Source organism: Cherax quadricarinatus, chromosome 86 (genome assembly GCF_038502225.1).
Source record: "Cherax quadricarinatus isolate ZL_2023a chromosome 86, ASM3850222v1, whole genome shotgun sequence".
Lineage (NCBI taxonomy): Eukaryota > Metazoa > Arthropoda > Malacostraca > Decapoda > Parastacidae > Cherax > Cherax quadricarinatus.
In genome coordinates, this window is record NC_091377.1 from 1,525,046 (window position 1) to 1,549,701 (window position 24,656).

The following is a 24,656-nucleotide window of genomic DNA, read 5'->3' on the forward strand; positions in this document are numbered from 1 at the left end:
AACAACATCATCATCTAACCTAACAACAACAACATCTAACCTAACAACAACAACAACAACATCTAACCTAACAACAACAACAACAACATCTAGCCTAACAACAACAACATCTAACCTAACAACAACAACAACAACATCTAACCTAACAACAACAACAACAACAACATCTAACCTAACAACAACAACAACAACAACATTTAACCTAACAACAACAACAACATCTAACCTAACAACAACATCTAACCTAACAACAACAACATCATCTAACCTAACAACAACAACAACAACATCTAACCTAGCAACAACAACAACATCTAACCTAGCAACAACAACAACATCTAACCTAACAACAACAACAACATCTAACCTAGCAACAACAACAACATCTAACCTAACAACAACAACAACATCTAACCTAGCAACAACAACAACATCTAGCCTAACAACAACAACAACAACATCTAACCTAACAACAAGAACATAAAACGCCTAAGGAATAATCCCCAACCTCAGGGTTAGTTTAAACCTCACAACAAACTGTTTGCATAAAACAAATCAAGCTCAAACAATTCCACCGACGATCTGACAAACCCGGTGGGGTATAACAATGGTACCATTGACCCCAGCACACTCGGGAAGTGGGCAATTTTAGCAAATAACAAATAAAACGCCCAGTCTGGGGTATAAAAGCCAACCATGTGGTGCCCGGGGCATGTCTGTGTTATATTCAAATCTTGTTCTCGTGTCCAGTGTCTTGTGAGCCCGTTTTTGGGCCTAGTTTCTAGGCCTCTTGTGTATCCATTAGCTATTGCGTTACCGTCCATAGGATGGATACAGGGTGCACAAACAACCTGGAGTTTACATGGAGAGAGTTCCGGGGGTCAACGCTCCCGCGGCTCGGTCTGTGACCAGGCCTCTACTATCCACACAAGGGACATGAGGTGCACAATAAACTAGCCACTACCTTCCACAGGATGAATTAGGTGTGCACAAAATCTAAATCTAATTTTGTCCACCGTCCAGAGCTCTTAAAAGTTTGAATTTTGAATTTATTTACCCTGCTAGCTCACATTTGCATGTCTCATTAAAAAAATATACCACTTGCCTTATAGATTTTACGTTTTGTGGAGCAAAATACAGCCCGTCAATTATATTCAGTCAACTGTATTCCATCTCCTGTATCCCGCTCACTATACCCACTCCGATGGAACGCCTGGGTGTGAGAGCAGAGGTTATGGATCGCGATTTAGAGGACGGAGGTTGAAGTCTCCACCAAGTCTTGCACTTGATAACCCACACAGCTAATTACTAGGTTTAAATCCGATCGGTTACACGAGGGGTCCTAAAGTCTACATGTCACCTACACACGAGCAGTCAAAATTACTTAAATCTTTAAGAAAATACTGATATATTAACGCTAAGTGAATAACAATAAGAGGTACAATACCGTGACTGGAAAGATTCACAAATATATTTCAGTGTATATACACCGAAGTATACACATTTCTTGGTGTGAGATGACAAAACATATATATACATAAGAACACAGTTCAAAAAGAAACACTGTATCTCGATCTGTAAGATCTTCCAAGTTCCATCTCATCCTCGCAAATTCTGTATTTCTCATATATGGTTTGCACCAAATTTCTCGATTTTCATTATTAGGTTAGGTTAGGTTAGGTTAGGTTAGGCTATGTTCAGTAGGGTTAGGTTCAGTAAAGTTAGGTTAGGTTAGGTTAGGTTAGGCTATGTTCAGTAGGGTTAGGTTCAGTAAAGTTAGGTTAGGTTAGGTTAGGTTAGGTTAGGTTAGGTTAGGTTAGGTTAGGTTAGGTTAGGTTAGGCTATGTTCAGTAGGGTTAGGTTCAGTAAAGTTAGGTTAGGTTAGGTTAGGTTAGGTTAGGTTAGGTTAGGTTAGGTTAGGCTATGTTCAGTAGGGTTAGGTTCAGTAAAGTTAGGTTAGGTTAGGTTAGGTTAGGTTAGGTTAGGTTAGGCTATGTTCAGTAGGGTTAGGTTCAGTAAAGTTAGGTTAGGTTAGGTTAGGTTAGGTTAGGCTATGTTCAGTAGGGTTAGGTTCAGTAAAGTTAGGTTAGGTTCAGTAAGGATAGTTTGTCTTCTGTAAACAGAAATTAACCTTCAGCAGTCGGGGGATCGAAATATACAGTCTCTTTTCACACTGTTTCTGCTGACATGTGACTTGACAATGAAGATGAACGGAAACGTCGTCATGAAGTTCCCCCTCCCTAAATGCGGATTTTTCAGTGAATTGTTGCAGCCTGGGCAGTGGGACGGTGGGATGTTGCTCTTTGTAAGATCATCTGATCTGCAGCATCAGCGCTTCTGGCAAGACAGTGAATGAGTATCAGAGAAAGTTGTGATGAATGGTTTGAAAAACCGAGAAAGTGTTTCCTCTTCGTCGGGTCACCTACCTCGGTGGGAGACGACCGCAGAGTTAAAAAAAACAGTAAACTTTTCACAATTCTTTGACAATCGTCCACTTTACTCTGACGTTGATCACCCCTCGGTGTGTACATCCTTTCCCCACACTAATTTAGCCCGTCACATAAGTACATAACGATGTAATGAGCCCCACAGCGCAGCTGAAACGGAATGTGTCCAGAGCACCAGACGACGCCTTGGACTAGCAGTGAGGAGTCGCAAGTGACGTGTGGCGGACACCAGGAAATTGATCCTGATATTCTGGTCTGTGCTGACGACTTTCCTCCTTTGCGGTGATGATTATTACGTATATTGTTAGTTAAACCCGTGTGGGCATTCAAACCTCCGTACAGAAATTGTTCTGCGTTAACATGGATATGTATATACCAAGAGGTGTGTATATCACTTGGTGTATACACCGAGGGATATCGCTAAGTATATATACATATACAAAGAGAGATCTATATCTATTTACATACACTGATAACATCTATGAACAGTATTTTATAAATCAAAATACTGTATTCTTGAATGTTTGCGTGCAGGAGTTATGCAACGTTAATAACCCGGTCTCAGACCGGACCGCGGGGGCGTTGACCCCCGAAACCTTCTCCAGGTATACACGGTGTTGAGCTACCCTCAAATGTGAAAGTGCAGATGGCATGCAGTCTTAATGACCCACGTGGTGTGTGGTTTGATTCCCGGTACGGGTGGAAAAATTAGGGTGTGTTTCTTTAACGCTGTCCTTGTTCACCTAGCAGTAAATAGGTACGTGGCTGTTAGTCGACTGTTGTGGGTCGTATCCTGGGGACAAAATTAACATAATTTGCGCGAAATGCTTTGCATAACAAAGGGTTTTCTATATAGTACGTCACTAATGTCAGCTAAGTTTGTATACACTATACATGTACTTGAAGAAATAAGAAGTTATTATTGTTATTATTATTATTAGGTACAGTTAATAAGCATTAAACATAGCTATCCTATGTTAATTCCTCGCCCCACTCTCTGGCTTCCACAGGAGAGCTCTGGCCTGACAGTTGAGTACAGCTCATTTGGCAGTCGAGTTCTCCCCGGTTGCTACATGGCCAAAAATTTCCAATTACTGGCCCCTGAGAAACCACGTGTACTTCCCGGCCATATATTACAATAGACTACTGTGTTATCTTAATCCAGAAGCGGCCTTGTAAGATATGATGTTAGACCAAGAAAGTGTGGAAAAACGCATGGAAGTGAGGTGTAATTCCGCCGTGAGCATCTCTCTCTACGCTGTGAGAGTATAGCGTCAACCAGACCGGTAGACGGTGGGTGGCATTCGTGATAGACAGTGTGGGAGGCTGGCGCTGTGCTTGTTGTGTTGAGGTGTCGTACTTGCAAATACAGATATAACTCGCAAATATAGATATAGCAACTAAACAGGTATATTGGAATAAGTTGATATCACCAATGGTGTGCAATGTACTAAGAGGATAAGTGGCATTGCTCAATCAACTCGCCCCTCTGGCCAAAATTTAAGGATCCGGACTCTGAAGTGGATTAATTAGTGGATGCGTACCCACGTCATGGGTTGGAATTCTTAGCCTAAATTCTTACGTAAACACAAGCCAATCGAGGCGAGGTACCAAAGGTGTTTTGTTTATCAGGAAACAAGGTAGTATCTGATGACCTGGGTTTTTGACCGATGATGACCTATGCAAACATCCTCTCATCTCGTATGACTGATGGTATGATGGTACACCATACCAACAAGACTTTGAATAATATACATGCAGCACCAGGGCATTTTTATTACAGCAAGGTTTCGTCTGTAAGGGGACTTCTTCGGTGGAATACAGACGAATATAACACCGGAGACAGTAGAAGTTATTGTGAGTTAATCAGTCCCTGAACTTTGACAAGTTTTTAGTACCTCATCCCCAAAAAAACTGAGGGACTGATAACGAAAAATTGCTTCTACTCTATTGTTATATTCGCATTTACTAGACTGTAGAAGCCTGCTGCGGAGGCGAAACGTATCGGACTCACACGTACTGCTGAAGGCAAAGCTTGGATTTGTTTCTATTCATAACAGTGAACTTACTGATTGAGATGTTGAGAAGTTTGGTCCCCCTAACCATGGCTAGGTTAGGTCAGGTTCGTCAGGATACAGGTCTTAATCAGATGATGACCCGCCGTTGGAGCTTTAGGTCATCTGACCGAGGCCTTCCGCTGGCTTACCGGTCCACCCCTTTAAGAATTCTAGTCATATTTATAATCATTTCTTAATTATTAATAACCATGGTGTGGTACAAAGCAACCATGGTGTGGTACAAAGCAACAATGGTGTGGTACACAGCAACCATGGAGTGGTACAAAGCAACCATGGTGTGGTACAAAGCAACCATGGTGTGGTACAAAGCACCCATGGTGTGGTACAAAGCAACAATGGTGTGGTACACAGCAACCATGGAGTGGTACAAAGCAGCCATGGTGTGGTACAAAGCAACAATGGTGTGGTACACAGCAACCATGGAGTGGTACAAAGCAACCATGGTGTGGCACAAAGCAACCATGGTGTGGTACAAAGCAACCATGGTGTGGTACAAAGCAACCATGGTGTGGTACAAAGCAACCATGGTGTGGTACAAAGCAACAATGGTGTGGTACACAGCAACCATGGAGTGGTACAAAGCAGCCATGGTGTGGTACAAAGCAACAATGGTGTGGTACACAGCAACCATGGAGTGGTACAAAGCAACCATGGTGTGGCACAAAGCAACCATGGTGTGGTACAAAGCAACCATGGTGTGGTACAAAGCAACCATGGTGTGGTACAAAGCAACCATGGTGACGACAGGTATTAAACGCTGAACCAGATGTAAGGTCGTAAGTGATGTAAATAAAGCGACAGATATCGGAAATAAAAACACCTAGGTGTTGCACACACGCGTTTTTTTCAACATCCTCTGGCCTACCAGAGCATAATTTAACTCTCGTTTAGAAAAAAAATCACTAGTCGTTTCAGTAGACAGTTTCTAATACGAGCGAGGCTCACAGGATGTCAACAATAGCTTTGAATTTCGTTTTTGAGAGGTTGTTAGATGTTGGTGAAGGACACTTGATGTAATATATATATATATATATATATATATATATATATATATATATATATATATATATATATATATATATATATATATATATATAATATATATATATATATATAAATATATATATATATATATAAATATATATATATATATAAATATATATATATATATATATATATATATATATATATATATATATATATATATATATATATATATATATATATATATATATATATATAGTTACCCTTCCTATTCTTATAAGTGAAAAGCCCTAGGAACTTGTGTGGCCACCCTATCATTCTAGGAGTGTGTGTGGCCACCCTATCATTCTAGGAACTTGTGTGGCCACCCTATCATTCTAGGAACATGTGTGGCCACCCTATCATTCTAGGAACATGTGTGGCCACCCTATCATTCTAGGAACTTGTGTGGCCACCCTATCATTCTAGGAACTTGCGTGGCCACCTATCATTCTAGGAACTTGTGTGGCCACCCTATCATTCTAGGAGTGTGTGTGGCCACCCTATCATTCTAGGAACTTGTGTGGCCACCCTATCATTCTAGGAACTTGTGTGGCCACCCTATCATTCTAGGAACTTGTGTGGCCACCCTATCATTCTAGGAACTTGTGTGGCCACCCTATCATTCTAGGAACATGTGTGGCCACCCTATCATTCTAGGAACTTGTGTGGCCACCCTATCATTCTAGGAACTTGCGTGGCCACCTATCATTCTAGGAACTTGCGTGGCCACCTATCATTCTAGGAACTTGTGTGGCCACCCTATCATTCTAGGAGTGTGTGTGGCCACCCTATCATTCTAGGAACTTGTGTGGCTACCCTATCATTCTAGGAGCGTGTGTGGCCATCCTATCATTTTAGGAACTTGTGTGGTCACCCTATCATTTTAGGAACTTGTGTGGCCACCCTATCATTTTAGGATCTTGTGTGGCCACCTTATCATTCTAGGGGCGTGTGTGGCCACCCTATCATTCTAGGAGCATGTGTGGTCACCCTATCATTCTAGAAGCATGTGTGGTCACCCTATCATTCTAGGAGCATGTGTGGCCACCCTATCATTCTAGGAGCATGTGTGGCCACCCTATCATTCTAGGAGCGTGTGTGGCCACCCTATCATTCTAGGAGCGTGTGTGGCCACCCTATCATTTTAAGAGCAAGTATGATATTTACAAGTTCAAGTAGACTTGCCCAAAAGTGTCACCCAGCCCGGGATGCGACCCACAGAAATCGACTTCTGAGACAAGCGTTTCGCTTTGTGTAATGCTCAGCGTGGGGCGAAACGTTGTCCTAATAGCGTGTGCCGCAACATGTCCTTTCTTCAATACTGGCAACAGCTGCTACAGCTGCTACAGCTGCTACAGCTGCTACAGCTGCTACAGCTGCTACAGCTGCAACAGCTGCAACAGCTGCTACAGCTGCTACAGCTGCTACAGCTGCAACAGCTACTACAGCTGCTACAGCTGCTACAGCTGCTACAGCTGCTACAGCTGCAACAGCTGCTACAGCTGCTACAGCTGCTACAGCTGCAACAGCTGCTACAGCTGCTACAGCTGCTACAGCTGCTACAGCTGCAACAGCTGCAACAGCTGCTACAGCTGCTACAGCTGCTACAGCTGCAACAGCTGCTACAGCTGCAACAGCTGCTACAGCTGCTACAGCTGCTACAGCTGCTACAGCTGCTACAGCTGCTTTTGGGTAATAAGTGTACTTTGCTTGTCATTACAGCTGCAGAGGTGATTTTTCCAGGGGTGTTTACAGCTGTGCATACAATAGGGCTGACTGATATAGCTATCAACGCAGCAAGGTTGACCGATACAGCTGTCAGCAGAACAGAGTTGACTGATACAGCTATCAACGCAGCAGAGTTGATTGATATAGCTGTCAACACAACAGAGTTAACTGGTGCAGCTCTCAGTAGAAAACAGTTGACTGACATAGCTGTCAAGAGAGCAAAACTGACTGATACAGCTGCCAAGACAGCAGGGTTGACTGATACAGCTGTCAGCAGAGCAGGGTTGACTGATACAGCTGTCAGCAGAGCAGGGTTGACTGATACAGCTGTCAGCAGAGCAGGGTTGACTGATACAGCTGTCAGCAGAGCAGGATTGACTGGGAAGTCAACACATCAACACCAACACTAAACATCCCCATCAACCATGATCATCAACCTGAAAATGCTACCGATGAAAATCCATTACTTCGTTAGATTTGCAGGTGAGTCGCGATGCGACAAACCCGTGTGAGTCATTCGGCTCTAGGAGTAGAGGAAGCTCGATCCTCCGTCCTTTAATTGCGGTCCTCTTCAGTAGATTTAATTGTGATGCTTAATTGCATGGTAGAAATTGCACTTCTGATTCCATTTAAAGGGATGCGCTTTGATAGCTGTGTAAGGCTCTTGATCCAGGGGAATGGAGCTATGTTTTTCCTTGGGTCTATAGCATGATTACCTCCCAGTTTAAATTCTCATTATGACATCTTATGGATTTAACGCTTGATAATAATAATAATAATAATAATAATAATAATAATAATAATGACAAAATACTATTACTATTACTAAAACTAATACTACTACCACTACTACTATTCATAATAATAATTGCATTTTAGGTACCGGGCCACTGACGCCATTCTTGCCTGTGATAGCCAGACAGAAAGGGGTGTCAGCACAGGTAGTGGGAGTAATATGGACGATATTGCCCTTACTCAGGTGGGTGTTACACTATGTGGTGCGTAGGTGTTGAAGTGTGATGCGTAGGTGCGTAGGTGTTACAGTGTGGTGTGTAGGTGTTACAGTGTGGTGTGTAGGTGTTACAGTGTGGTGTGTAGGTGTTACAGTGTGATGCGTAGGTGTTGCAGTGTGATGCGTAGGTGTTACAGTGTGGTGTGTAGGTGTTACAGTGTGATGCGTAGGTGTTACAGTGTGATGCGTAGGTGTTGCAGTGTGATGCGTAGGTGTTACAGTGTGGTGTGTAGGTGTTACAGTGTGATGCGTAGGTGTTACAGTGTGATGCGTAGGTGTTACAGTGTGATGCGTAGGTGTTACAGTGATTGATGCGTAGGTGTTACAGTGTGATGCGTAGGTGTTACAGTGTGATGCGTAGGTGTTACAGTGTGATGCGTAGAGTTGTTACGCTATGTGATACACTGGTGTTACCTCGTTCAATATTAGGGTCCTAAATAGCTATAATTCTTTCTTTATGGACGATATTAGGATCATTATACAGCTGTAATTATTTTCTTATGGGAGATATTAGGGTCCTCAATTTCCCATAAATATAACGATAATCTGATGAAAATTAAACATAACATTGTATTCTAATATTCTATATAGATAAAGCTAGTCTATATATTTTGGCCCTCAACTGGTGTCCTCTTCAGCGGATACAAAATGTGAGATAAGATTACGTTTTTGTAAGGAGTGTGTGTTTCTCAGGTGAAGAACAAACGTAGAACGTCAGTGTATGTGTTCATTTGAGTTATTACTTAAAAAAATAGTATTCATTACACTTTTATTGGTTATATTTTGTATGAAAAATAATCACTGTAAAAAGATAGAGAAATTCCCCAAGCGCTTTCGTGATTTCTCACATTATCAATTCCTTGATAATGTGAGAAATCACGAAAGCGCTTGAAAGTTCGCTATTTTTTTCACTGTGGTTATTTTGCATATTGTGATATCTGTTTACTGTGATTTTATTGCATGATTTTGCATACAAGGTTTACGTGATATTGTATGTGTTAAGGTTCACTTTCTACAGCCCGATGATCAAGACTACAGCAGGAGCTATCGCAGACTGTTCCAGGAGCCATCGTGCAGTATTCCTGGGAGGTATCGTTGTGATGCTGGCATCTCTCAGCGGCTTGTACTGGACTCCACACATTCCATCACCCTGCTTCAATAACACACTCATCGGGTCTTTGAACGCATCAAAGAGTTCCTTGAACCCGCAAGGCTCCCTGACCTCCAGACACTCCTGGCCTAACGCCTCGGAGATGCTCAGCGGGGATCCTGACGAAGGTGAGGCTGTGACTAACGTCTCCACAGGACCTCAGGGAGCCAAGATATGCCCATCTTCATCTCACACACATACAGGTAAAATATTAAATTCTGCGAATGTATTTAAGATAGATACGAATATTCAACCACAAAAAGAATTAAACATAATAAGACAGAAGTGAAAAGAATCACACATTTATAAAAGACACACACACACACACACACACACATGAGGCAGGAACCATACATAGTTTTAAGACGTGGTTTGATAATCCTCATGAAGCAGTAGCAGTAGCGATCAGTGAAGAGGCGGGGCCAGGAGCTATGAATCGACCCCTGCAACCACAAACAGGTGATCACACACACACACACACACACACACACACACTTTGCTAATGATTCAAATAAGTTAATCGTTAGTCGTGTCAACAGAGCTTCAGTAATGTAAGATCTTACTGGTGATTGGAGTTTACAGTGTACCTGTCTGGTGGGGAACTGGTGAGCCACTACCAGTTCTGGGTACTGTTCCTGTACCTTCTGCTGCAGTACTGTGGCCACGTTGTTGTCATCACGCTGCAGGAGACCGTCTGCTTCCAGATGCTCGGTTAGTTGCAGTAACGTTCCTATATATCTTTCCCAGCATCCTTCATCTGACCTCTCCCAGAATACTGCTTACAGCATCCTTCATCTGACCTCTCCCAGAATACGGCTTCCAGCATCCTTCATCTCACCTCTCCCAGAATACTATTTCCAGCATCCTTCATCTCACCTCTCCCAGAATACTGCTTCCAGCATCCTTCATCTGACCTCTCTCAGAATACTGCTTCCAGCATCCTTCATCTCACCTCTCCCAGAATACTGCTTCCAGCATCCTTCATCTGACCTCTCCCAGAATACTGCTTCCAGCATCCTTCATCTGTCCTCTCCCAGAATACTGCTTCCAGCATCCTTCATCTGACCTCTCCCAGAATACTGCTTCCAGCATCCTTCATCTGACCTCTCCCAGAATACTGCTTCCAGCATCCTTCATCTGACCTCTCCCAGAATACTGCTTCCAGCATCCTTCATCTGACCTCTCCCAGAATACTGCTTCCAGCATCCTTCATCTGACCTCTCCCAGAATACTGCTTCCAGCATCCTTCATCTGACCTCTCCCAGAATACTGCTTCCAGCATCCTTCATCTGACCTCTCCCAGAATACTGCTTCCAGCATCCTTCGTCTCACCTCTCCCAAAACACTGCTTCCAGTAACCTTTATCTCACCTCTCCAAGAATACTACTTCCAGCATCCTCCATCTCAACTCTTCCCTTTATGTCAACTCCACCAGCATCAATTTCAAACTCAACTTTCCCAGCATCCTTCTCCAATTCACCTCTTCTTCACTTGTGAAGTACTCAACCCATTTTGTTTTTTTCTATAAACCTTTAGCAAATTAAAAAAAAATAATCTTAGACATTTTTAATTACTATGAACGTTCTAAAAATGTGAACATGATTCTGAATTACAATGGACTTCACATTCTCCCTCTTCTTTGGGATCGTGAATGTATTGTTGTGGGTGGTATCCTGGGAGACAAAATTATCCTAATGCTCTGCATAATGAGGGGCTTTCTATACAGCATGTCATTGATGTCAGCTATGGTATGTATAAGTTGCATCATGTACTTGTAGAAATAAAGATTATTATTATTATTATTATTATTATTATTATTATTATAATTATTATTATCATGAGTTCAGTAACTAAGTACTAATAAGCCCATAGTTCACCTATACACTAACACCAAGAATACTATAATCCCTAGAATAGATAAAAACTTAAACTCTCAATGTATATTCGGTGACATGTATATTTACTGATATAGGAACTGTGAAAACGTAGATTGTAACAATCAAGAGTCTTTTTCGGAGTTAGAAAAGGACAGTCCTTTGTGGTTGTGACAATCCAGTGGTTGGGAAGGCAGACTGTCATTCTCACAGCCCCAAGTTCGAGCCTCCAAAAGACTTGTGGATATATTGATGTATATAGCCATTTGTATGGTTGTAGGGTCGGCCCACCATGAGTATGGTCAGCAGAGGCTGTGGGGGACGGTGGGCTGGGGACTGTCTGCCATTGTGTCTGGGGCCCTTGTTGACTGGTACTCTAAGGTAAGTGTTGTTACGTAACTGTATCTCATTACCCCTTACACACACACACACACACACACACACACACACAGGGAGGGAGAGAAAGGACCTAGTAGCAATCAGCAAGGAGGCGGGGCCAGGAGCTATGATTCGACCCCTGCAACCACAAATAGGTGAGTACACACACACACACACAAACACACACACACACACACACACACACACACACACATACACACACACGCACATACGCACACACACACACACAGTATGCCACCAGGTCTCCCACCCTCACAGGCCCCCCAAACCACAGTGTTGGAAAGGAAACTGAAGGTATGGTACACAAACGCTGATGGAATAACAAATAAGTGGGAGGAGTGGCATGAAAGAGTCAAAGAAGCATCACCGGACATCATAGCTCTCACAGAAACCAAGCTTACAGGTATGATAACAGATGCCATCTTTCCAACGGGATACCAAATCCTGAGGAAAGACAGAGGGAACAGGGGGGGTGGAGGAGTGGCGTTGCTGATCAAAAATCGCTGGAATTTTGATGAGCTGGAGAGAGGAGACAGCGGAGAAGAAAGTGATTACATAGCGGGAACACTTCACTCTGGAGGTCCCAAGGTGGTAATAGCAGTGATGTATAACCCACCACAGAACAGCAGGAGGCCAAGGCAAGAGTACGACGAGAGCAATAGAGCGATGGTTGACACACTGGCTAGAGTGGCCAGAAGAGCTCATGCATGCAGGGCAAAGCTCCTGATCATGGGTGACTTTAACCACAAGGAGATCGATTGGGAGAACTTGGACCCACATGGGGGCCAAGATACATGGAGGGCTAAGATGATGGAGGTGGTACTGGAAAACTTCATGTGCCAACACGTAAGGGACACTACAAGAGAGAGAGGAGAGGATGAACCAGCAAGGCTGGACTTAGTATTCACCTTGAGTAGTGCAGATATCGAGGACATCACATATGAAAGACCCCTTGGGGCCAGTGACCATGTGGTTTTAAGCTTCGAATACACAGTAGAGCTGCAAGTGGAGGGAGAAGCAGGAAGGCCAGGACGAATGAAGCCAAACTACAAGAAAGGGGACTACACAGGAATGAGGAACTACCTGAACGGGGTTCAGTGGGACAGAGAACTGGCAGGGAAGCCAGTTAATGAGATGATGGAATATGTAGCAACAAAATGCAAGGAGGCTGAGGAGAGGTTTGTACCCAAGGGTAACAGGAATAATGAAAAAGCCAGGATGAGCCCATGGTTTACCCAAAGGTGCAGGGAGGCAAAAACCAAGTGTGCTAGGGAATGGAAGAAATATAGAAGGCAAAGGACCCAGGAGAATAAGGAGAACAGTCGTAGAGCCAGAAACGAATATGCACAGATAAGAAGGGAGGCCCAAAGACAATATGAAAATGACATAGCAGCGAAAGCCAAATCTGACCCGAAACTGTTGTACATCCACATCAGGAGGAAAACAACAGTCAAGGACCAGGTAATCAGGCTAAGGAAGGAAGGAGGAGAGACAACAAGAAATGACCGTGAAGTATGTGAAGAACTCAACAAGAGATTCAAAGAAGTGTTCACAGAGGAGACAGAAGGGACTCCAGAAAGACGGAGAGGTGGGGCACACCACCAAGTGCTGGACACAGTGCACACAACCGAGGAAGAAGTGAAGAGGCTTCTGAGTGAGCTAGATACCTCAAAGGCAATGAGGCCAGATAACATCTCCCCATGGGTATTGAGAGAGGGAGCAGAGGCGCTATGTGTACCCCTAACAACAATATTCAATACATCTATCGAAACAGGGAGATTGCCTGAGGCATGGAAGACAGCAAATGTAGTCCCAATCTTTAAAAAAGGAGACAGACATGAAGCATTAAACTACAGACCAGTGTCACTGACATGTATAGTATGCAAAATCATGGAGAAGATTATCAGGAGAAGAGTGGTGGAACACCTAGAAAGGAACGATCTCATCAACAGCAGCCAACATGGTTTCAGGGACGGGAAATCCTGTGTCACAAACCTACTGGAGTTCTATGACATGGTGACAGCAGTAAGACAAGAGAGAGAGGGGTGGGTGGATTGCATTTTCTTGGACTGCAAGAAGGCGTTTGACACAGTTCCACACAAGAGATTGGTGCAAAAACTGGAGGACCAAGCAGGGATAACAGGGAAGGCACTACAATGGATCAGGGAATACTTGTCAGGAAGACAGCAGCGAGTCATGGTACGTGGCGAGGTGTCAGAGTGGGCACTTGTGACCAGCGGGGTCCCGCAGGGGTCAGTCCTAGGACCAGTGCTGTTTCTGGTATTTGTGAACGACATGACGGAAGGAATAGACTCTGAGGTGTCCCTGTTTGCAGATGACGTGAAGTTGATGAGAAGAATTCACTCGATCGAAGACCAGGCAGAACTACAAAGGGATCTGGACAGGCTGCAGACCTGGTCCAGCAATTGGCTCCTGGAGTTCAATCCCACCAAGTGCAAAGTCATGAAGATTGGGGAAGGGCAAAGAAGGCCGCAGACGGAGTACAGTCTAGGGGGTCAGAGACTACAAACCTCACTCAAGGAAAAAGATCTTGGGGTGAGTATAACACCAGGCACATCTCCTGAAGCGCACATCAACCAAATAACTGCTGCAGCATATGGGCGCCTAGCAAACCTCAGAACAGCATTCCGACATCTTAATAAGGAATCATTCAGGACCCTGTACACCGTGTACGTTAGGCCCATATTGGAGTATGCGGCACCAGTTTGGAACCCACACCTAGCCAAGCACGTGAAGAAACTAGAGAAAGTGCAAAGGTTTGCAACAAGACTAGTCCCAGAGCTAAGAGGTATGTCCTACGAGGAGAGGTTAAGGGAAATCAACCTGACGACACTGGAGGACAGGAGAGATAGGGGGGACATGATAACGACATACAAAATACTGAGAGGAATTGACAAGGTGGACAAAGACAGGATGTTCCAGAGATTGGACACAGTAACAAGGGGACACAGTTGGAAGCTGAAGACACAGATGAATCACAGGGATGTTAGGAAGTATTTCTTCAGCCACAGAGTAGTCAGTAAGTGGAATAGTTTGGGAAGCGATGTAGTGGAGGCAGGATCCATACATAGCTTTAAGCAGAGGTATGATAAAGCTCACGGCTCAGGGAGAGTGACCTAGTAGCGATCAGTGAAGAGACGGGGCCAGGAGCTCGGACTCGACCCCCGCAACCTCAACTAGGTGAGTACACCCACACACATACAAACACACAAACACACACACACACACACACACACACACACACACACACACACCAAACACCAAACACAACAGGTCAAGTGTCTATCGACAAGTGCCTTTGACAGATAGTAACTACACACAAACCCTTCTGTCAAGAATTTTACTAATTTTTATTTTTCTCTACCACTAAGGTTGTCGATTCCCTTAAATTTATGCTTTCAAATTTTATATCTTAACATCCCAAGATATTAGAATGTTTTCATTGCGGAACTTTGTAATATAACCCGACAGTCTTTTGTTTTTTAAGAAGACAATGTTTAGAGTTACATCACTTGCGTGGGCTGTTGCAGGGATTGTTGCAGAAGGACTACTGGCCAGCCCACGTACTGACGGTGGTCTTCCTGATGGCTGACCTGGTGGTGGTAGCGCGTCTCAAGTTCTCAATCCCTGACAAGAGGATGACTCCAAGTGCCGTCCATCGGGCCCTTTGGCAGCCGCATGTTGTCCTCATACTGGTGAGAAAACTTTATTTACACAGTTACTAGAGGCACATTTGTAGGTTCCACCCATACAGGAGTGAAACCTTGTTATCTTGGTACTCGAGGTTATTGTAGCTGCAGTCATACAGGAGAGAAACCCTGTTATCTTGGTACTCAAGGTTATTGTAGCTGCAGTCATACAGGAGAGAAACCCTGTTATCTTGGTACTCGAGGTTATTGTAGCTGCAGTCATACAGGAGAGAAACCCTGTTATCTTGGTACTCGAGGTTATTGTAGCTGCAGTCATACAGGAGAGAATCCCTGTTATCCTGGTACTCGAGGTTATTGTAGCTGCAGTCATACAGGAGAGAATCCCTGTTATCCTGGTACTCGAGGTTATTGTAGCTGCAGTCATGCAGGAGAGAAACTCTGTTATCTTGGTACTCGAGGTTATTGTAGCTGCAGTCATACAAGAGAGAAACCCTGTTATTTTGGTACTCGAGTCACACCTGTAGTTCTCAAACAAAAGAGAAACCCAAACTTACCCTAGTACTTAATGATACCTAATATTAGTGATACTTGGAATCAGTGACTCCTAGAGTCATCATGGTACTAGACACAACCATTCTGGTACTAGTTATGTGACTAAAGGTTATTTCGAGTATTATGACTTTATGGTTTGAGGTACAACGAAACAGATGTTTATAGTTAATGAAGATAATTAATGGAAGTAATCAGTGCTAATTGAAGATGAACAATAATCTTAATAAATATGGTTATATCTAAGTCTGTTGGATGTGAATCTGTCTTCTCTTTCCATTATCTCTCTCTCTTTTCTCTTCCCAGTTGTCTCCCACTTTCCTCCTTTCTCCCCCCACTTGCCTTCCACTTCAATTTCTGCCTTCTGCACCCACTTCCATCCCTATCTTCCTCCCTCAAGTGCCTTCCACTTTACCCTCTCCTTCCTCACTCACTTTCCTTCATTCCTCCCTCACTCCTTAACTTACTCTTTGTCTCTTCTCAAAAATCACTTACTCACCCACAACTAAATAAATACTGAATAATTGTATCTCATAAATTGTATCTCATATATGTATCTCATTATTGTATCTCATAAATGTCAACCTGTGACCCAATCAAACTTTGTTACTATTTAACTTCATTATCTAACATAATACTCCATTCTACTGATTACACAGCAACACAGTAATAACCATATAACCTGTCTTTGTAATACTCATTTGTACTAAATTGTTATCTGTTTACAATAATTTTTGTACCACTGAATATATCATTGCTTAGTTAATCTTAAGTTAATTTTAAGCCTGCCCATAATGCTCTACATACAAGGGGCTTTGCCATGCTGCACTTTAAAAATTGTATTCCTTGTACTTCTCTGTATCATGTTCAAATAAATAAATAAATAAATAAATAAATAAATAAATAAATAAATAAATAAATCGAAACTAATAACATCAGTTCTGACACAAATAATATTGGTTCCGACACTAATAATACTGGTTCCGACACTAATAACATCAGTTCTGTCACAAATAACATTGGTTCCGACACTAATAATACTGGTTCCGACACTAATAACATCAGTTCTGACACAAATAATATTGGTTCCGACACAAATAACATTGGTTCTGACACAAATAACATTGGTTCTGACACAAATAACATTGGTTCCGACACAAATAACATTGGTTCCGACATTAATAACATTGGCTCCGACACTAATAACATCGGTTCTAACACTAATAATATTTGTTCCGACACAAATAACATCAGTTCTGACACAAATAACATTGGTTCCGACACAAATAAAATTGTTTTCGCCACAGATAACACTGGTGGTGATCGGGACAACGTGTGGAGTGTTGTGGACCTTCCAGTTCCTGCTGGTGGAGGATGTGGCTCTGCAGTGGGACCCAGACTTCCCACACTTGAAGTTGCTGCTGGGACTGGTGCTGGGGGTACAGTGCTTCCTGGCGGAGGTGCCATTCTTCTTCCTAGCAGGTGATTGGCTACACTGATGGATTAAATAAGTGTGGACCTGCGTAGCGTCATTCTGATGACGTTATGTCAATCAGTGACTTTTGCAGTTCAGTACAATAATAATAATAATAATAATAATAATAATAATAATAATAATAATAATAATAATATAAAAATAATAAAATAATAATATTAATAATATAATTCATGTTAAGAGCTAAACCCATATGGGTCAGTCGGTGCAAGATGTGTTGTAGACTTGATCCTCCGTCTACTGAGCGCCAGGTAGACGCAATTCCTATTTGTACTCAGATGATCCCAATACAGAGAGTATATGATGCTGATGAGGGAAAAATGAGGTAATCTGACCCTTCGTCTCTCAGCAAGTGTTCGGATCCCTGGTCTTGACTCTCACGTTCAGAATAACAGCGTTTCGTTTAGAACATAAGAAATGAGACACTTGTGCAGTATTTTTGTATCTTTATTGGGGAAACGTTTCGCCAACCAGTGGCTTCTTCAGTTCAATGATCAAGAGTTTGAGGTAATCAGTCCCTCAGCCTGGAGTCAATGTGCTTATTACATCAGGCTTAGGCACTGATAACCTCAAACTCCTCCTCATCTTCCATCTTTCTCTGGATTTGCACGTGTGTCTAATTTTTCATCTAAGATACCCAGATTTTACACGTGTCTAATTCTTTACCAGGTCGCATCATCAAGAGGATCGGTCACGCTAACGCCTTTCTCATCTCCCTGGTGGGGTTTGCTGTGAGGCTCAACCTCTACTCCGTCATTAGCAACCCCTGGTGGTTCCTGCCAGCTGACATCCTTCACGGCATCTCCTTTGGCATCTCCTACCCCTGTTTAACCTCATACGCCAGTGTAATCTCTCCCCCGGGAGCTGCTGCTACCACACAAGCCATTTTTGGAGCTGCGTTCTTTGGTGGTAAGGAAGTCGAAGTTGAAGCGTGTCCTTTGATGAATAAATGGGGAAATAAATCACGAACGAGTGAGGGCTTTTATCCAATGCAAATGAGGCTTAAAATTCACAGGGAAGCGAGTTCTAGGAGTCACTTGCCATGGGTTCAAGACTCAACCGTTCCGTGGTTTGTTCACAATTGTGTTAATACGATTTTGTGCGCCATGGATTAGGAAATTAGTGTCTAATCACTTATTACAGGAGAGCACAGCATATACAGCATCTTCTTCTCGGTGTTCCACGCTTTCCTTGGCTCCAAATTGTGGCATTGTTCATAATGTTCCACCCGCCGGTGACAATCGCCGACGGGGGGAACATAATGAACAAAGGCTCAATCTGAAGTCAACGAAAACGTGGAACCCTGAAACTATGTGTTGTATATGTAAGACCTCCTCTTGTACCTGCAAGAATAGAACTGTCCTCATAGTGTTCACTAATCGCTACTAGGGCCTCTCTCTCCCTGCTCCATGAGCTTAATCATACCTCGTCTTAAAGCTATGCATCGTTGCTGCCTCCACTACATCACTTGCCAGACTATTCCACTTCCTGATAACTCTGTGACTGAAGAAATACTTCCTAACATATCTTTGATTCATCTGAGTCTTCAGCTTCCAATTGTGACCCCTTGTTTCTGTGTCCCGTCTCTGAAGAAGCTTACACTGTGGGCGAAACGTTGCAACAATAAAGATTCCCAACTATTGCACACAGTCATAATCTTTTTTTGCAGGTACTGGCTTGGGCGGCCTAGTCGGTGGGCGGTTGTTCCAGGAACTGGGCGGCCGCAAAGCTTTCTTGACTGTGGGAGTCTTCAGCGGCGTCTACGCTCTTGTCTTCATAGCGACGCATATCCTCTTGAAGCGTCTGTGTCCTGCTAATGCAACGCGCGGTACGTATATACGGTACCGAGTGAATGTGAAAGAGGTATACAATACCGACAGGTTGATAAGACATTTCTGCAACAGTTAGGTATTTTTATTCTGAAACGTATCGCCTACACAGTAGGCTTCTTCAGTGTTCTCCTGAATGTTTATTCTGAATCTAATCTGAAGATGTTTGAAACTCTGAAACTTCTGAAACACATTCACAATTAATAACTTTTCAAAGTTAATCTGCTGCGTATATGCGGTATCTCCAACTTTATTTTGACTCGTGTTTCTCGTTGTGTAGGCTGAAATATCTGTCGCAAACTATGATTCTTTTTCCTCTTTCTTCAGATTCTACTTTTCTTTCAATTGTCACTGCAGTATTTTGAATGAAGTCTTTAATTTTCGTAGCCTGAAGCCAAATGACGTGACAGAGTTGCTAATCATTACTGCCAAGAGGTTAGGTAACGTTTGTCAGGAAACAGAACAAGTCTTTCCTGACGCAGGTCTACTTTCTGACGTGGTCATCTGACCGAGGCCTTCCACTATCAATAGCTGCGATACTAACTGGCTCAGTGTTTCTGGGGACTGCCCATTGCTATATTATTTGTGTCTTCGAAGTTTCCCGCATGAGACTATGATCATCCGGAATTGATGGTGCGTCGAAGGTCATTCCAAACTCAAGCATATATATCAAGCTTAAGTAATTCCCATCTGTAATGACTCGTACCCCATTTCAACGCACTTGTGTGTTGTCTTCGCTGCTGTAACTAGTAGATTCTGTGGGTTAAAGAGACCTGGACGATCTCTCGTAAATGCACGGGTATTTTGGTTCCAATTTCTACTGCATGATTCCCCGTGTTTCTTTGGCGGCTCGGATATTTACAAGAACAGAAAGGCATAATACTCTGACTGGTACAGTACACAAGCTTCTCCCTTCTATGTGCAAATTAATTGTGTGTTATTTGCAATATTCATAGATTCTCTTTCCCCCCTGATTCAGGGGATGACGATGAAGACAGTGTTATCTCTGTTTCCTATAAACTGAGCCAGGCTTTAGGCCTGATTCGTATTGCTTCTGACTCCCTTTTTTCACATTCCAGATGTCGACAGCGAATCAGCATATGAGGAAGGAATCAGGGAAAAGAGCGTGGAAGAGGAGGAAGTCACGAGCAAGGAAGGAGAAGATAAGGAAGAGGCAGATAAGGTGGAAATAGAAGAGGTGGGATTAGTGGAGAGAAAGTCCCATGTCTCCCCCAGCGAGAGTTCCTAATGATACATTAGCTGAAGGGGACAATAACAACCTGATTGGCCAAAAACCAGCCTCAACCACTCCCTCCGCTGAATGACTCACACGGGTTTGTTGCTTCATATAATTAAAAATAATAATAATAATAATAATAATAATAATAATAATAATAATAAAGGTATGTGAACTTGTGTCTACTGAATACCGACCACTGAAAATTCTCAAAAAAATCGTAATTCTGTAAAATTTGTAAAATAAAATGAAGCGTTTGAAACTGGATTATTATTATTATAATCAAGGGGGAAGCGCTAAACCCGGAGGATTATACAGCGCCTGGAAGGGGGATGTGGAAGGCATTCAGGCTTAATTCGGGGAACTGGAGCACAGATCCAATTCCCTAAATCAAGAGCCCCTCACCAACATCAAGGAACCTTCCTTGAGGGGTTAATTGGGGGAACTGGAGCACAGATCCAATTCCCTAAATCAAGAGCCCCTCACCAACATCAAGGAACCTTCCTTGAGGGGTTTGAAACTGGAGAGAATCTAAAAGGTGGAGAAAGTAAGCAGTGAGTAGTGACTAGGAGTCCTTGAATACACTTTCTATAGGAATCAGGTACACAAACCACGGAACGGGTGGGGTTTGCAATCGTTTTACTGCGATTTCGTGAGTCAATCAGGTACATATTACTAGGGGTCGTACAGCGCATTGAGAATACGAGGCGATCTGATTGGAGGACATTGTTACCATGGAAACGCTATCTGACTGAATGGGATGGTAACTACAATACCTGGGATCAAGATTCTTAGCCCAGCATCAAGGTATTCGATACTTCTCCCTACTGAAGTGATATTTACCCGGGGATAGATAGTGTGGATACTTCGTCTGAGGATACATGCACTTCACATAGATAATTATACGTGCTACTTCTTGAGGTTCATAGAACTGTTCACTTAATGGTTCATACTGATAACTGGTTCTACTTTCACTGTGATGGTTCACTGGTTCACTGGTTCACTGGTAGGGAGGCAGCACTGGTTCACTGGTTCACTGGTAGGGAGGCAGCACTGGTTCACTGGTTCACTGGTTCACTGATGTCTCTTGTTACTGTAGTTCAGGGATTCTCAACTTTCCCTCCCCTCAAGGAAGGTTCCTTGATGTTGGTGAGGGGCTCTTGATTTAGGGAATTGGATCTGTGCTCCAGTTCCCCGAATTAAGCCTGAATGCCTTCCACATCCCCCCCCCCAGGCGCTGTATAATCCTCCGGGTTTAACGCTTCCCCCTTGATTATAATAATAATCAACTTTCCCTGCATCATTAACCCCTTCGGCTTATTGTATTTCTCCATTTATCCCCTTACATACAACAAATTTAACGCCATCATAGAGGGACAGATAAACAAGGTCAAAAAAATAAATTATTCAGGGTTTATATATCAATTATTTACCCCTTGCCCTATAATTTTTTACCCCCAGGGGTTAAATTTACCCCTGGTTGAGAATCACCGCTGTAGTTGCTTAAGACAAGGACATAGACAAAGACACTAATTTATTTTTATGTGATTTAATGTTTATACACAGATGGGTGTGACAGTTGTGCCTGCAGAAAACCTATTGTTATGTAGAGCATTTCGGGCTGCCTCCTCTCTACTCGACTGAAGAAGCCTATTGTGCAGGCGATACGTTTCGGACCATACCACGGGTGGGGTTAGAACCCCCGATCGCAGAGTCACAAAACGCCAGACTGACGCTTTAGCCACTTGGCCAGCTAGCTTCAAATTACGTTTCGGAATAAAGTTACCTAACTGTTCCACATGTATCTTATCGTCATACCCATTCGACTATTGCATTCTTCTTGCAGATATATTGCAGAAACGGAAGAAACTGGTTGCACTGCGCACAGGTAACCAAACAAAAGAGTAACTACTATTCGTAAAATATGTACTCCTTATACATTTCGATACGCAAGATTAACATTTCGCTCGTATTTAACGATAGTAACATAACAGGATCTAAAAATACGCAGACGTGACGCATTATCTTCTTCGAGGTTCTCTGATTGGAGTAACTCCAGGATTGGATTAAAAAAAAAATCCTGTCAGGGTGAGCCGTAGAGAACATGGCTTAGTAGGTAGCGTCCTCAGCTCTCGTACACACACACACACACACACACACACACACACACACACACACACACACACACACACACACACACACACACCGAGGAAGAAGTGAAGAGGCTTCTGAGTGAGCTAGATACCTCAAAGGCAATGGGGCCAGATAACATCTCCCCATGGGTATTGAGAGAGGGAGCAGAGGCGCTATGTGTACCCCTAACAACAATATTCAATACATCTATCGAAACAGGGAGATTGCCTGAGGCATGGAAGACAGCAAATGTAGTCCCAATCTTTAAAAAAGGAGACAGACATGAAGCATTAAACTACAGACCAGTCTCACTGACATGTATAGTATGCAAAATCATGGAGAAGATTATCAGGAGAAGAGTGGTGGAGCACCTAGAAAGGAATGATCTCATCAACAGCATCCAACATGGTTTCAGGGACGGGAAATCCTGTGTCACAAACCTACTGGAGTTCTTTGACATGGTGACAGCAGTAAGACAAGAGAGAGAGGGGTGGGTGGATTGCATTTTCTTGGACTGCAAGAAGGCGTTTGACACAGTTCCACACAAGAAATTGGTGCAAAAACTGGAGGACCAAGCAGGGATAACAGGGAAGGCACTACAATGGATCAGGGAATACTTGTCAGGAAGACAGCAGCGAGTCATGGTACGTGGCGAGGTGTCAGAGTGGGCACCTGTGACCAGCGGGGTCCCGCAGGGGTCAGTCCTAGGACCAGTGCTGTTTCTGGTATTTGTGAACGACATGACGGAAGGAATAGAGTCTGAGGTGTCCCTGTTTGCAGATGACGTGAAGTTGATGAGAAGAATTCACTCGATCGAAGACCAGGCAGAACTACAAAGGGATCTGGACAAGCTGCAGACCTGGTCCAGCAATTGGCTCCTGGAGTTCAATCCCACCAAGTGCAAAGTCATGAAGATTGGGGAAGGGCAAAGAAGGCCGCAGACGGAGTACAGTCTAGGGGGTCAGAGACTACAAACCTCACTCAAGGAAAAAGATCTTGGGGTGAGTATAACACCAGGCACATCTCCTGAAGCGCACATCAACCAAATAACTGCTGCAGCATATGGGCGCCTAGCAAACCTCAGAACAGCATTCCGACATCTTAATAAGGAATCATTCAGGACCCTGTACACCGTGTATGTTAGGCCCATATTGGAGTATGCGGCACCAGTTTGGAACCCACACCTAGCCAAGCACGTGAAGAAACTAGAGAAAGTGCAAAGGTTTGCAACAAGACTAGTCCCAGAGCTAAGAGGTATGTCCTACGAGGAGAGGTTAAGGGAAATCAACCTGACGACACTGGAGGACAGGAGAGATAGGGGGGACATGATAACGACATACAAAATACTGAGAGGAATTGACAAGGTGGACAAAGACAGGATGTTCCAGAGATTGGACACAGTAACAAGGGGACACAGTTGGAAGCTGAAGACACAGATGAATCACAGGGATGTTAGGAAGTATTTCTTCAGCCACAGAGTAGTCAGTAAGTGGAATAGTTTGGGAAGCGATGTAGTGGAGGCAGGATCCATACATAGCTTTAAGCAGAGGTATGATAAAGCTCACGGCTCAGGGAGAGTGACCTAGTAGCGATCAGTGAAGAGGCGGGGCCAGGAGCTCGGACTCGACCCCCGCAACCTCAACTAGGTGAGTACAACTAGGTGAGTACACACACACACACACACACACACACAGACACACGTTCCGATACCTCAGTAAGGATTCGTTTAAGACTCTGTATACCATTTACGTCAGGCCCATACTGGAGTATGCAGCACCAGTTTGGAATCCACACCTAGTCAAGCACGTCAAGAAATTAGAGAAAGTGCAAAGGTTTGCAACAAGACTAGTCCCAGAGCTACGGGGATTGTCCTACGAAGAAAGGTTGAGGGAAATCGGCCTGACGACACTGGAGGACAGGAGGGTCAGGGGAGATATGATAACGACATATAAAATACTGCGCGGAATAGACAAGGTGGACAAAGACGGGATGTTCCAGAGAAGGGACACAGAAACAAGGGGTCACAAT

At 43.4% G+C, this 24,656-nt stretch overlaps 1 protein-coding gene across 3 annotated transcripts; it reads left to right on the forward strand.

Annotated features, from left to right (window-relative positions):
* The first annotated feature begins 3,719 nt into the window (after nt 1-3,719).
* On the forward strand, nt 3,720-20,757 carry LOC128703076 (major facilitator superfamily domain-containing protein 6-A-like). 3 transcript variants are annotated; one of them, XM_070103556.1, is made up of 11 exons: nt 3,720-3,855; nt 7,274-7,762; nt 8,159-8,258; nt 9,310-9,644; nt 10,024-10,152; nt 11,596-11,696; nt 15,266-15,430; nt 17,242-17,416; nt 18,099-18,338; nt 19,099-19,257; nt 20,338-20,757. In XM_070103556.1, the coding sequence occupies exons 2-11, from the start codon at nt 7,705-7,707 to the stop codon at nt 20,505-20,507; spliced, it is 1,632 nt and encodes a 543-aa protein (XP_069959657.1). In that variant the 5' UTR covers nt 3,720-3,855; nt 7,274-7,704; the 3' UTR covers nt 20,508-20,757. The 3 variants fall into 3 exon arrangements, with proteins under 3 accessions (XP_069959657.1, XP_069959658.1, XP_069959659.1); XM_070103557.1 differs by having other exon boundaries at nt 7,295-7,762; XM_070103558.1 differs by lacking the exon at nt 8,159-8,258.
* Nucleotides 20,758-24,656: the final 3,899 nt, after the last annotated feature.

Bases quoted from the DNA above. Each gene is read 5' to 3' on its own strand.
- LOC128703076 (XM_070103556.1), top strand. From the start codon at position 7,705: ATGATCATCAACCTGAAAATGCTACCGATGAAAATCCATTACTTCGTT. The intron at 9,645-10,023 runs GTAAAATATTAA...TGGAGTTTACAG, and splicing joins TTCATCTCACACACATACAG to TGTACCTGTCTGGTGGGGAA. The intron at 15,431-17,241 runs GTGAGAAAACTT...TTTTCGCCACAG, and splicing joins CGCATGTTGTCCTCATACTG to ATAACACTGGTGGTGATCGG.